The sequence below is a fragment of the Symphalangus syndactylus genome, chromosome 23, assembly GCF_028878055.3.
Source record: "Symphalangus syndactylus isolate Jambi chromosome 23, NHGRI_mSymSyn1-v2.1_pri, whole genome shotgun sequence".
NCBI classification, from domain to species: domain Eukaryota; kingdom Metazoa; phylum Chordata; class Mammalia; order Primates; family Hylobatidae; genus Symphalangus; species Symphalangus syndactylus.
The window spans coordinates 59,208,800-59,223,812 of NC_072445.2; the positions used below are offsets into that span (position 1 = coordinate 59,208,800).

The following is a 15,013-nucleotide window of genomic DNA, read 5'->3' on the forward strand; positions in this document are numbered from 1 at the left end:
ACTGGCATCCAAGATGGGGTGCAAAGGCCGTACTCCCGGACAGCTCTGAAGGAGCAGCTCAGCTCAGAGCTCCTCAAGGGATCAGCTGATTCCATGCAACTGCACAGCACTTAGCCTCCCCACTTCAATCTTGCTCCCTTTTTGCCTCTCGTAGATGTCTGAGAGCGTTCTTCAGTGAACATCCTGCAGGCACATCTCAGAATCTCAGATTGTTTCCCACGGAACCTGACCTGCATCGTGTAAAATACCAAACATACAGAAAAGGTTTCTCTCCCTCCTCTTCCTCCTCCCCCTTCTCATCATCATCTTCTTCCACTTCTTCTTTTCCTAATTCCAGATAAAGACACTAACACAGAGCTTTCCCCGGCCTGTATTATGTTCTGGTACCTAACCGACAATTTCTGTACCTAACTGACATTCCGTGAATGTTGGTTGAATGAGTGAATGATCAGAACATGGTTCTAACAGGCATGAGGCCATCCCATCATGAAGGTATTTTATCCCACAGCCACCCTACTGCTGTACTGAAGCCCGTTGTCCTCAGCTATGCAACATTGGCCAAGCATTCTGGTACTTCTTTCCAGCCTGTCACTCGATGATCTTGGTCTCATTTTCTCTTCATTATTCCAAACTGTGGTTCTGCACGTTCTTTCTCCTCCTCCTGTGTTCTTTACTGCATCCTTTAATCTCAGTTTCTTAAGTTAAATGTGTATGAATGATGACAGAAATCCTACATTCCATGCGAATACAGATATACTTGGCAAAGTACCTGCCCAAAACACAACCACCACCGTTAGATAAAGGCCTCATCACAGCCCCCAATTGCTGTCTTCTTCTGGTGCAGTCTTCCACCACAAATTCTTGCATCATTTCGAAGGAGAGAAATAAGGAAGTCCCGCCTGGCTGAGTCAGGCACAGTCCTGAGTTGGGTGTTGGATTACTTGACTCATCCAATAAGACTTGTCGTGTCTTGCTCAGGAAACTTGTGGAATCTCCCTCCCGGGAATTACTTTTTAAATAGAAGAAATTCTCATTTCTTAAGGTAGTTTAAAGAGAGAGGGCTCTGGCTTAAAGGCAAGAGAATAAGCTTGATGACTTGGAAAGGCTAAGCTTCCACGAGTTGAAGATTTTTGTGGGTTTGTGAAAACACATGAATGTCAAAACTAAATATCCTTTAACTGCAGTTTTTTGAATTGCATTAGTTATTTAAAAGTGTCAATTCAGCTTTGTCGCAGGTGTTAGTTTGTCAGTTTGTCAGCTAGCAACAGAAACAAAAGACAGCTAACGAACTCAGAGAAGCAGCATTTCAGGAAAAGGCACGGAACACGCAGTGGGAACAGAATTAGGGAAGAACCAGGAGAGGATAAATCAGGGAGCCGTAGCTCTGAAATAAACTTTGAATAAGTAGATGCCATTACGTCTGGGCTTTTCTGGGTGGCCAAAATAGTTGTGAAATGTAAATGATAGTAATTTTGTTGTAAGAGACTTAAAAGAAGACCAGTTGTGGTGATCATATTTTAATGCTACTGTATAGTTTCCTAGGGCTGCCGTAACAAAGTACCATGGACTGGGCTTACACAACAGAAATTGATTTGCTCATAGTTCTGGAGGCTGGAAGTTGAAGATGTGGGCAAGGTCAGTTTCTCCTGAGGCCTCTGTCCTCGGCTTGCAGATGGCCTCCTTCTCCCTGTGTCCTCATGTGGTCTTCCCTCTGTGTGTGTCTGTAATCTTCATCTCCTTTTCTGATAAGGACACCAGTCACAGTGAATTAGGGTGCACCATCATGACCTCATTTTAACTTCATCACCACTTTAATACAGTCATATTCTGAGGTCCCGGAGGTTAGGATTTCAACATATGAATTTGGTGGTGGTTGATGGGGGATATAACTCAGCCCATAACAGCTAACATTGCCTCCTGATCGCTCCGTCTGTTATGGTGAGTCAAGCTCATCCTGAGTTTTGTGAACATTGCATCGTCTTTGGAGAATAAGCAGACCATTCTGGTGGGATGGGCTGACCCACACCTGTCCCTGCTGCCCTCCTGGAAGCCTCCCCGTGGAGCCTGGGAGAGTCTCTCTCACTCTCCGTGTGCTGCAGCTGCTCCTGGCAGCCCCTTCACGCCCCAGCTCTTGCAGGTTTCTTTTCCTTGGCAGCTCCCTAGTGCCTCCCTCCTGAGCCCCACGCGGGGGTTCCACCTGCTTCTTGTGAATTCGGACAAAGACGCCTCAACGTTGAGTAAGCTCGATGGCGACAGGGCTGCCTGGCACACACCGTGGGCATCTAGAGAGGCCTGTGTGCCATATGCCTGAGAAGTAACCGTGGGCTGGGGTGGAGAGGGAGAGGGGATTGGCAAGTTGGAGGTGTAAAGCAAGTTTTTATTGATGGAGAAGGCCCGGAGGATCTGAGTAATGCGTTCTTTCCCCCAATCCGATTTCCACATCCTGTGACTGGGAGAGGCAGGAGAAAGTCAGGAGGAGCTTGACTCACGATGACTCTAGGAAGCTCCAGCCTGAGGAAAGCAAGTCACATGGACTTCACACACCGGGCGGAGGCGGCCTCTCTCCAGAGAGGGAAGGCCTGGCCCAGGCTCAGAACGGGATTAATTGCCCTGCTGATAGAACAGCGCAGGCCTCTTCCCCTGGGCCCAAGCCTATGCCGACTCTTCCTAATACAGCAGCAGCCTGGCCTGCTGCAGCCTGAGCTGCTGGAAGTGAAATCAGGGTGAGGCGAGGCTACTGGTGGGGGAGGGAGAGAGGAGGGAACTTCTCCTAACTCCCTGTGCAAATGACTACACATCCAAATTCTGCAGCCCTGAGGGTGTGAATGCCAAAATCACCAGCAATAATGAGAAGTATTAGGGTGGCAAACTCTTCCTGCCATTTAAAGCTGTTGCCCCACCCCTCCCTGAGACACCCCCTTCTGGTTCGAAACCTCCTCCACCCCAGGGCCCATGATTTCCTATCTTCTTGCTCTTCTACCCCTTGGTCGTTCTTTAGTACCTTTGTGTCCCCTTCCCCTCCTGCCCCTTAGACAAGGACCTTTCCCTGCTGTTTGCCACCTACTTTTCTGTTCTCCCCTCTCTCCTCTCTCTCTTTCCTGCAATCTTGTTCCACCTGAGGGCCCAACAGCCTGCTTCTCCCCAGCCCCGCCTCTCTTGAGACTGCAGGATCTGAATTTCCAAACGGAAGTTCCTCCAGGCAGGTGGTTCTCAGCCTCAGCTGCCGGTGATTAGAATCACCTGGGAGGATTTTAAAAATCCCAACGCCTAGGCCCTAGCCCCAGACTGATTACGTTAGAATCTCTGGGGGTGGGGATCAGGCATTGTGAAGTTTTTGTGAAGTTGTCGTTCATTCTCCCACCTGGAGATACTTGTCTCTCTTCTGACCTCCCACAATGCTTTATCTGAACTATGCTCAGAAACCTGATAATTTTTTTTTATTTTTTAAAAGTCTAGCTCAAGAACAGGACTGCTGGGTTTGACATCTACCAGCCAGGAAGCTTTAGGCAGGTTTGTTTCCTCGTTTGTAAGATGGTGGTGGGCGGGGGGTCTAATGATAGGACTTGGCTCATAAGGTTGTTATGAGAATGAAACACGTAGTTCAGTGCCTGGCACATACCAAGTAATGAATAAAAGTCCTCTTTATAGCTTTGAGTAGTAAGATTTTTGAGTGCTAAACTTGTGTCTCATTCAGTGGTTCTAGCTTTAGCCTACATAAAGATTAAATAATCTTTTTCTACAGTTAAAATCTGTATTTTATATTCTGTAATGTGTATCTTAATAAGGTTGGCCAAAAATTTCTTTTTTTTTTAACTTTTATTTTACATTCAAGGGTACATTTGCAGGTTTGTTATATAAGTATAGATTATTTTGTGACCCAGGTAATAAGCTTAGTACCCAATAGGTAGTTCTTCAATTTCTCCCTTCATCCCACCGAGATAAACAATCTTTAACAAGCTCTGGAGAAGCTTATTAAAAAACAAACTCTTGGACCCCATTTCCAGAGATCTTGATTCCGTAGTCTGGGATGGGATGGAGGTCCTGCATTTCTAACAAGCTCCTGGGTGATGGGTGTAGCTGGTCTGACCCACCTCTGTATCCTCTCCTGCCTACCGCCTCAGCCCAGGAGCAGCATGTGGCTGACTTTGCTAGGTCTTTCCTAGAGTCCAGAGCTCAGAGATTGTTCCCCAACAGCCACCTTGATCAATCCCCAGCCCAGCTCCCCAGGCTCTAGAACCTTCCTGACTTATACCCTAAAAGCAGAGTCCAGACCACCCCTCTTATACCAGTCCAGGGCTTTCAAGGATTTGGATGGATTCTGTCACAAGCCTAACTTAACCCCACCCCCCAAACTCTATATCTTCATGACCTACCAGTCCTTAAATGAGAAACCACAGAATTGTACAAAGCGACAAGAATGCACAAAGCGTGCCTTCCGTATTGTATTCCTTTCTTGAAAAACACCCTCCTTCTCTTTCTCCTGGCTTTGGGGACCACACAGCACTTAGTAACCCACCAGCGCTCATGGCTTGCTCTATCCCCTTGGATTTAAATTGCTGCCATGGCCAGATTGTCTCGGTGAGGCCTGCAGGTACCCTATTTAAGGAAGAAAGTGCACCAGCTCTTCTTCGGCTGAGCAAGGCACCCGGCACCCTTTTGTGTGCCTTTCTTGGGAGAGCACAGAGATTCGTGGTGGTGCTCTTGACCTGATTCCAGTTTCTCTAGTGAGATTTCAGCACTAGGCATTTTTCCTAATTTTCCTTCCCAGGAAGACTCCTGACTGTCCACCCTGTATCTGCCTCTTTGCCTTTGAGCTGTTTGTTGGGTTCTTCCAACCTCTGTGCCGTCAAGGTGTCCATCTCCTTACATTCCCTTTTTAGGCTGACTCTTTATTTTGTTTCCATGTTAGCTCAAGTCCATTACACTAAATACTGTACACATTATTGTCCCCTAAACAAATTTACTCAATCAGTCTTAGCGAGCAGGGTCAGGACCCAATAAGCTGGAAGCCCATCCCTTGAATTGGCTCTCAACCAAAACAACTCAACAGCCCCCTCCCTCTCAAAGCCACATTACTCTCAGAGGGATGGAGTTTTCCGTCAGTGAAGAAGGTATTAATTAAAGTAAATGAAAATGCCCTCATTTGTTGTAATGGATTTAGCTCTTGCAGACCATTTTCTACGGGGTCACCTGCCTGGATGATGTGCTGAAAAGAACCAAAGGGAGAAAAGACATTAAGTTCCTAACTGCCTTCAGAGACCTGCTTTTCACCACACTGGCTTTTCCTGTATCCACAGTAAGTTAGAAAGATGTGTACATAATCTAACAGAAACGTGCATATAGACAGACGCTTCTCCTGGGCTGCCGAGCTGTTTGGGAGCTCATAATTGGAGAGCACACACTACAACAATGTCCTGTCTGAGGACTGCGCCACATTGCCCAGTGTCTTTAGGAAATAGGGCACATTAGTGATTAGCTTTATCACTAGCTTTTGTACCTCTGCAAAGGCTTGGTGCAAGGTCCTTATTGCTGTCTAATGGGGGAGTTTGAAAGACCTTTCTTAATCGAAATACAACTGAGACAACCTTGGTTCCATCACGATGATGGGAATGGAGAGCCCTGGGGAGGGAGATGACTAATTTTCCCCTTTTATACATCTTGTTTCACTTGCTATGGTAAGTATATGTTACTTTTGCAAGTGGAAAACCATCAAATAATTTTTTTTTTGAGAAAAGATATGAGACCTTCAAAGGTGGCACATGGAAAAGACAAGCGAGGACAGAAAGACAGCCTGGTATGGGGTAAACAGTGGGTGCCTCATTCGTGTTGCTAAGTGGATGGATGTCAGGAAGAAGTGAGACATATGCCAGGGACAGTAAGCTGGTATGCTGATGCCATCCACATTTCTACGACGTTGTTCATGTTTTCCATTCGTTAGTTAGAATGGGAACAAACAGAGATCAGGCATGCCAGCTGCCCAGCAGGGCCTATAATTAGAAATGACTACCTTCTTCTACCTGTCATTGTCCTGCTTCCTATAGTACAGAACTTAAATGCAAAATGCAACTCTCCAAGCCCTAATGAGTTCTCTGATAACAGAGCAAGGATACCTATTACTTTGCAGGATACCTCTACCACTGCCCACGTAAAATCTTCTAATGACCAAGCTTCTTGGTTTTGGGGGGTGGCAGGGGGGGTTGAGATAGAGTCTCACTCTGTTGCCCAGACTGGAGTGCAGTGGTGTGATCTTGATTCACTGCAGCCTCAACCTCCCAGGCTCAAGTGATCCTCCTGTCTCACCTTGCCAAGTCGCTGGTACTACAGGTGTGTGCTATCACACCTGGCTACTTTTTTGTAGTTTTGGTAGAGACGTGGTTTTGCCATGTCGCTCAGGCTGATCTCGAACTCCTGAGCTCAACTGATCTGCCTGCCTTGGCCTCCCAAAGTGCTAGGATTACAGGCATGAGCCACCAAGTCTGGCTATAGCCAAGTGTTTAAAATCAACAATGAAGTCTGTTTATTTTTTTAAGTCTTAGAAATGGAGTGTGTGAAATGTCAGAAGATAGGAAGATCAGAAGTTTAATAGTTTTTAACTTCCTTATCTTTGCGTTGACTTTGTAGCATAGAGTATAGATGCTTTGACGAGAGAGGCAAGGAGTACAAGAGGAGATCAATTCAAAGTTCCGAGCACCAGGGAGATCCAGCCCTCAGTCAGCTAGCTTGTGCATTTTCCTGGGAGCCTGGCACTTATGGTTCTCAGCCTTCCTGCTTCCCCTAGCCATGCCTATTTAGAGGGTGGACAAGGAAAATGTATGATTCAAGCCACTCCATGTGCCTACTCTCAGCATTCCTGGTGAAAGTTTAGAAAAAGAAGTTATTGGTTAAAATAAATGACTAATGGTCTGGGAATCCTGTTTATTCATATCTTCTCTGCCTGCCACGATGACAAATAATTGATCTCTAACTCTCTGGCACGTTGAGGAATCCCCAGAAAGAGCAGATACAGCAATGAAAGGAAAGGAAGGAATGCTTATTGTAGAATTACTATAATGTATATGTACTACATTCCTATAATGTATATGTAAGATATCTTTAAAATGGTTATCTGTTTTTATTTAGCTGTGTTTCCTTGATTATCTTAGAAAGCTCTGATTAAAAACAAGCCTAATGATGCTATTTTTTGTGTTTTATTTTCCAGTTTGTATTTTTGGCATTCTGGGTCCTCTTTCTCTACAATCGAGATCTCATTTACCCCAAGGTCCTAGACACTGTCATCCCAGTGTGGCTGAATCATGCAATGGTGAGTGAGGGGAAAATGCAGTGAACACAGAACACCAATAGCCTCTGTACTGAAAACTCCAAAGTGCCTTATTTATGTTTCCAAATGTCTCAATTCCCAGCATCCAATCCACCTCATCACTATTTATTTAAAGGGCATATTGAAGGTATGAAATGAACACAAGCTAGTGCTATAATTACAGTGAGTCTACTGAGAACACAGGAGACGTCCAGGCGAGAGTCTGCCATGTTGCTTAGGAAGTCACTGAAAAGACACACAGTTCTGAGAGGGCAGGCCTGAAAGAGAAGCGACTTCTGCAAATATGTCATAAACTTCCGATGTATGGACGGAATCAAGCAAGGTTTAAAAAAAAGCCCACCCCAGCATCCAAAGAATATCTCATAGTTGAGCAGCAGCTACTTAAGTAACACACTTTGTCACGATTCTGCATCACAAATGGGATTAGCATTTACATATTTCTAGGAATACATTTCCATTTGTTTTTTTATTCAGGCTTGTGTTTTGGAGAGGCTAAATAGTAAACAGAGCCTGTTCTGAGATTTTTAGGTCACTGGAACCTGAATATCAGTAACAGGGACCCAGACAAGCAGGGCTGGCATGAGGTTGCCAGGTCTCGGTTGGAGGAGGAGAAGTGAATCATCCGCACAATGTGAACAAAGTAATTGTTCAAAGACCTAACTCAGCTTCTCAATACTTACAAATGTATTTCCACATCAACCAGGAGATTATAAAAAGGTCTCAGATTCTGTGAAGGTAATGACATTTAAAAACCCAGGCGATAGCCAGGTGTGGTGGCACGCTCCTGTAATCCCAGCTACGCAGGAGGCTGAGGCAGGAGAATCGCTTGAACCTGGGAGGCGGAGGTTGCAGTGAGCCAAGATCGCACCATTGCACTTCAGCCTGGGCAACAAGAGTGAAACTCTGCCTCAAAAAAAAAACAAAAAAAAAACCCAGGGGAAAGGCGCAAGGAAGTGGCACATCAAGACTCCTCAAAAGTTCACTCACAGACTTTCTTCTACCCTCACTCTTGCCCATCTTTCCATGGTCTTAAAACTCACAAGATGACCAACTCAGAAAAACAACTCAGTCCACTAACACTGCCCCTGCCACAAGCCCCAGTCTCCAGAAAAAAACTAATTTCAGCTTAAATTTTGTGGTCAGTGAGTTATTGATGATTGACTGACTAGTAGACCACAGCTTTGAACTCTTTTAGAGTTCAGGACCAGATCTACCTTACATAAGTCTGACCTCTCAGGAACCCTCCTCCTCTCGACTTTTTCTTGTCAAACTCTTCACCTTCCCAGTTTCCCATGAATGTTAATCTGAGACACTGATGTAGTGAATATTCCTTTTTTTTTTTTTTTTAAAGAAATGGTACTTTATATTGTACAAAGCATGTTTTTCAGGTATGGGCTCATTTAATTCACACAGCCTTCTTTAGAGAACTACTATAATCCTGATTTTTACAAATGAAAAAATAAGATAAAATAAAAGCTCAGAGAGGATAAGTGATGTGCCTGAGGCCACAGAACTCATAGGAGGCACAGCTAGGTTGGAAATCCGAGGCTAATGCACCCTTCGTTGCCTTTTGCTGCAGTAAGTCCAGATCTTGTGATTCGATCTGGTTTTGTTTCATAATTCACCAGGCAATCAAAAGGACCTCGCTTTGCTTGATCAATATAGCAAAGTGTGAATTCTTACTTAAAAAAAAAAAAACGAATCCTCATCTGTATGCTACTAAGCCAAAATTCTAAGAAAATGAAGAGATTTGAAACTGCTGGCTGAGCTAGCTGTTACTAAAATAATAAAAAAGCAGACTCTTGTAAGTATCTTTTATGTGGGACCAAATGCACCTAGCAAACACCTTCTCAAGGTTTGTGTGCTCATCTTGTAGCTTTTTTCATAGTGACTACCATCTCCCCACCACTTCAGGGTTGATGTAAAGTTGGATTTCTTTCAAATAGTTATGATGATGGTGTCCAATATTTGTGACCTTGCTAAGTAAACAGCCATATGGATTTGTGATAATATTGGAAGCAGAGAGCTGGATAACATACATCACATCCGTGAGCTAATTAGCAAGGCAGATACTGTGCAACGGAGTTGCTTAAATATTTTTGTGCCTCACAAGCTGAGGGGTGCTGTGGACCTTGCCCTTTGCCCTTTGGTCATTCAAGTAACCTGAATCCCTCAGAGAAAAGGAGCAAGGGTCAAAGAAGTGGAACAATGGTGACAAGGAGAGAAGAGGAGGAGGAAGCTACCCTAGTCATATACAGATGTTTCTGTGTTTCTCTTAATTTGATTGAAGAAACTCTCAACAGATCCATCTCTAGGAAAAATGTAGGTATCAGCAAAACTGGCCTTAGGTGTCCCTAACACAGTCATCCCCAATCTTCCTGCCTTCTTTTGTTGTCTGCTCCAAATTAAGTGTCCTAATAACTATATCTCATCTCTGTCTTCTAGACTGTGTTCCTTGTTCTGGACATTTTCTGTCCTCACTATTAAATCCTCTCGGCCTATTGCCTCAAGGAATGTTCTCTGCCAAGTTCTTAAATACTAGTGTGAACTCATGGTAGAAATGGCTGCTACTGTGTCAGTTTGTTAACATTTCCCACATTTTGCCAGTGCCTGTCCATGACAGTCCAAAGGAAGGAATACAGTTCTGGGAAATCACCACTATGGCAGCCGGAGTAATGATGGGCAGTCTGGCTGGGCATTTGGTACTATGTGCCTCTGCGTGGGGCTGGCCCTGTTCCCTATACAGCTCCTTTTTCCTTGCCACAGTAGAAGAACAATTGCCTTCCGTCGCCAGCGCCATGCTGTCCTGAAAGCTTCTTTCATTTCTCAACATTCCCTATGTTTGCTATTTTAGCCTTAGCTTTGGAATATTTTCCCCATTGCCATTTATGATGCTGCCCCAGTTGTTGTGAGTAATATCTGTCAAAGTAAGAAATACCACTCTCCCCTTGGACACAGTGTGGTTGTAGGACCTTCATGACTAATCAAGTCTTTGTACTGCTCCCATCTCAACCCTTGCAGCTCATTGGAAACTTGTCATTGCAGCAGGACTATTCTAAGCGGATTGTGTCTCTAACAGACATTTTCCTGCCCTTGTTATGTATTCAGACTAAATAGAAACATCAGTGAGATATTTGCATCCACCGTGGACAGGGCACCCTAATTAAAGTAGATCAATCTGACTGTTTTAGCGCTAAGCAGTTCCCCAGTCTTCATAAAACAAGGGAAAGAACAGCAAAGTGGCCCTTCAGGTTTTGCCAGGAAAACATTAACTCCTCAGGTCTTATCTAAATGCCTACTAAAGATAGAATCAGAGCAGATAGATTTAAATAGCAGTAAGAGGAATCTCAGTAACTGAGAAAATTATCAGATCCTAACCCAAGAGGAGCTGGGGGACTTATTTCTCTGGAAATCAACCTAAATTGTTCAGGTTGCCCCAAAGGAGAGGTGAAATAGATCAGAGAACTCCTCAGAGCCCCTTCTATCTTTGAAAATAGTACATGATTATTGAGAATGTGTGTGCAAACTTTAACAACTGTCAAGGACTGTATGAATATAAGGTATTCTCATGTAAAACTTAAGAATTCACAGCCAAGATCCACTAGCTTATTCTCAATCCATGATCACAGAGTCTTAGAACTAAAAAAGTTTCATTCACGTTAATGGGGGTTTCAAAACAATCTGCTATTGAGAGACAGGACTTTCCCTGGCTCTTTAAATTGGCAAAAGTCCCAAATACAGCCACCTAGTTATTTAATATATTGTCATTTATTCACTTGAAAAAGAGCAGTTAAGTACCACTACGTGTGTGACACTATGATTGATATTTAATGAGGGTTTTGACATCTAGCAATCTTAAATCTGGTTGAGTCTAATGTACACACACGAAGTTGAAATAGTGAGTTAATGCTTACACAAGGCAGTGGCATAGTAGTGTTATGAGGAGGGACATGGTTATTGCTGAAGGAAGAACATGGCCAGGAGGGGTTCTGTGCCCTATGTGTCCTGGCCTGACTGTAACTCATGAGCAAGGCATGGCTAGTTGGCCTGGATGGCCTTTGAGCCCTCTCCCAGGGATGTGCTGGAAAGTCAAAATGCCCAGGGAGTAAAACTTAAAATCTTCTAGTTTCTCCCTCAGTCAGAGCATGCAAGATGATATCATTAGCATTCTGACCCAATCACAGATTTTTCTCTGCCACCCATAAGCTTGGTGTGAAATTGTTGGGCTGCTAAGTGGGGGTGAGTAAGGTCAGCCACCCTTCATCCCAAGCATTGCAAACTCCTCCCACCCTTCCTGATTCCTCACCCTCAATTCAGCCCCAGCCCTGGGCATAGGTCACCCACAGTCTGCATACCTTGGTACAACCCAGTGGTTTTCAACCTTTAGGAAAGAGGCTCCTCTGTGAACCTGAAAATATCTATAGACTGTTTTTCCAGGAAAACACAAATACCCATAAAATTTTGTGTACAATTTTAGGAGGCTCATGAGCCCTCTGAATTCCATTTATGGGCCTCTTACCTAGAACACCTGACATAACTGAACATACACTTGAAACGAAGGCCCCCAGATGATTTCCATTGCCGAGTTCAAATCAAAAAGACAAAATGAAGAATCATTCATCTGAAAATCACTCGTATGTGCTTTGGGCTGTTGTGTCCTTATGTGGGTGACGAGAAAAACATCAAATATGGTCCCTAATCTTAAGAAATTTAAAACAAGGCCGGGCGCGGTGGCTCAAGCCTGTAATCCCAGCACTTTGGGAGGCCGAGGCGGGCGGATCACAAGGTCAGGAGATCGAGACCATCCTGGCTAACACGCTGAAACCCCGTCTCTACTAAAAATACAAAAAATTAGCCGGGTGTGGTGGCGGGTGCCTGTAGTCCCAGCTACTCGGGAGGCTGAGGCAGGAGAATGGCATGAACCCGGGAGCCGGAGCTTGCAGTGAGCCGAGATCGCGCCACTGCACTCCAGCCTGGGCGACAGCGCGAGACTCCGTCTCAAAAAAAAAAAGAAACTTAAAAGAGATATTACGTACCTAATCTAATATGCAATATAGCTAAGATGTATAATAATAAGCAAGACATTTGATTTTAACATAAGGAAGTGCTAAAAAGTATTTATCAGATGCCTGCTATGTACAAGGCCCTATTCTAAGAACTGAAGATGCAGCAATGAACAAGACCATCGCAAAGATCTATCCTTGTGGACTGTACACACATCCCAGTGGGGAAGATAAGCAGTAAACACACAATAAATAAACAGGGTGAGCGAACAGAGTGGTGTGTGGGTGGGTGTGTGTGGAAAAAAAGCAGGTTTAATAGCATACAGGGAAATTATGGTGGCCAAGGGATGCCTCTATGATGAGCTGATACTTTAATAAAAATTTGGATAGGGTGAAGGAAATAGCCATACGACATTCTGGCAGAAGAAAGGCTCAGGCAGCAGAACAGCAAGTTTAAAAAGCCTCCAAGGAAATACTGGCATCTCTAAAGAACAAGAGGGCCAGCATGGCTGGTTCAGAATGAGGAGGGAGGAGATGAGAGGGTGTAGCCAGGTTTCAGATTATGCCTCATGTGACTTGCAAGGAGTTTGCATTTTATTCTGAGTATGATAGAAAAAGTCACCTCTTCAGGGACACCTTCTTTGTCCCTCCCTAACATACATGTATATACTTAATAATCCATATGGCAAAAAGAAAGAGAAAATATTTTTAGCCTAAGCCACAGGGAAGGAGTATGGATACAGACGCTTGGGAGGTGCAAGGATTGTGAATAAGGAAATCAATTGTTCCATTTAGGCATGTAAGTTTGAGACGCCTATTAGATAATGATGTCAAGATGTGGAACAGGCAGCCGGACATACTGCTGTAGCTTGGACACGTGTAGGGTAGCTTTCTGGGATGTTGAGATACATCTGATTATCTTCATTACGCAGATTGTTTTTAAAGTTAAATTTAATAAAATCACCTAGGTAGTAGTTATGGTTAGATAAGATATTCCAGGAGACTAAGTCTTGGAATACTCCAGCCTTCAGTGGTTGGGAGGAAGAGGAGGGAGATTCAACAAAGGAGATCGTGAAGGAGGTGCCAGTGAGCTAGGAGGAAACCCAATGCACTGTCGTCTCTCGGAGCTCAGTGTAAAAATGTTTCAAGAAGGAGGAAGTATTTTATGTCCAAAGCTGCTGAGAGGTGAATATGATGACCTTGTAAGAGGACTCAAGTCAGACCCTTCCACTGGACTTGGCAATTTCGTACTGGCTGGTGACCTGTTCAAGGGCAGTTGTGAGAGTGTGTGGGGGGAGGATAGAGCCTTGGTTATGCTCTGCCCTTGTGGACTATACACACACCCCAGTGGGGAAGATAAGCAGTAAACACACAATAAATAAACAAGGTGAGAGAACAGAGTAGTGTGCTTGTTGCTATTACAAATTAATGCAAATTTCATAACTGAACACAGTACAAATGTGTTATCTTAACGTTTGGAGGTCAGAAGTTCAAAATGGGTTCTATGGGAGAAAATCCAGGTACTAGCAAAGTGGCATTCATTCTGGAGTCTCTGGAGGAGGCTGTTTCCTTTCTTCTTCCAGGCAGACCACTTACCTTCCTTGGCTCATAGATAGCCCTTTCCCCCTCCTTCAAAGCACATCACTCCAGCCTCTGCTTCCACCATCTTCACATCACCTTTTTTTCTGCCTCTGCCATTTCCACCTCCCTCTTATAAAGACCCCTGGGATTACAATGGACCCATCCAGATAACTTAAGATAGCCTCTTAATCTTAAAATCCTTAATTTAATTACATCTTCAATGTCTCCTTTGTCATGCAAGGTAACATATCAACATATTCACAGGTTCCAGGGATGAGGACATAGACATCTTTGGGGACCATTATTCAGCCTCCTATGCTATAAGATAACACCACTGAATGCAAACCTAGGTCTCTGCATTGTAACCCTTTTCACCCCAGTTTAGAAAAGGCTGTCTTACACTATGTATAGCAAAAGATTCCATTTGTTCTGTTGCATAAAAGTAGCAATAAATTATTTAAACTCATGTAATAATGACCTCTATTCTAAGTATTTTCTTTTAAAAAAATTTTGCAGTTACCTATCAATAGAAAAAGTAAGGCACTACATATATAATTTGATAGAGATTGTATGATACAGATGCAAAGTGTGGTAAAAGTAGAAAAGGTAAAGCTCAGAATGGCTGGTCAGAGAAGGAGATATCAGATCCCAAAGGATATTGATAAGTAGTGATCAGTAGAATATTGATAAAGGTGACAGCACATTCCCAAATATTGACAGTGTCAAATTCAGGTTTTTCCAAAAGGTTCTTCTACTCCTCCTCTTCCCTTCCACTTCCCCTCTCTGCCCCTGTTCCCTCGAAGAGAATTGCTGGCTAAACGTCAGTCTTCCAAGGGGCCCAACAAAAGACACTGCTTGGCATCTCACTAGTGAACAGTAGGCCTCGCTTTGCAAATGTCACTTGATATGAGTCACTACACCAGCCCCATCTCACTCCCTGCTGGGTGAGCAGGATTGCCCTTCCTCCAAACTGCCTAAAGGAATATTGGCCTCAATTATATTCTCTGCAACACTGGCCTGGAACATGAGCAGGGCAAGTTGATCAGAAGAAGAGAAGCAAGAGAGTAAAGGCTTTATTTACCCCAAGACGTGGGACAGCATGCTTTCTGAA

The 15,013-nt window shown here is 44.0% G+C and overlaps 1 protein-coding gene and 1 long non-coding RNA gene across 3 annotated transcripts in view; one reads left to right on the plus strand and one right to left on the minus strand.

Moving 5' to 3' along the window:
- The window catches only part of ADTRP (androgen dependent TFPI regulating protein), a 76,001-nt gene that overhangs the window by 14,675 nt on the left and 46,313 nt on the right, over positions 1-15,013 (plus strand). Inside the window, exons 4-6 of one of the 2 annotated variants that reach the window (XM_055263703.2) lie at positions 3,457-3,510; positions 5,162-5,296; positions 7,199-7,300. In XM_055263703.2, coding sequence (XP_055119678.1) covers positions 3,457-3,510; positions 5,162-5,296; positions 7,199-7,300 — 291 coding nt within the window. The remainder of the gene's footprint in view (positions 1-3,456; positions 3,511-5,161; positions 5,297-7,198; positions 7,301-15,013) is intronic. The other variant, XM_063632332.1, reaches the window with a different exon arrangement.
- LOC129473320 (uncharacterized) overlaps positions 1,675-15,013 on the minus strand; it is a 164,870-nt gene continuing 151,531 nt past the window's right edge. The window contains exon 3 of the long non-coding RNA XR_008654241.2: positions 1,675-1,742. This is a non-coding gene — a long non-coding RNA (uncharacterized lncRNA). The remainder of the gene's footprint in view (positions 1,743-15,013) is intronic.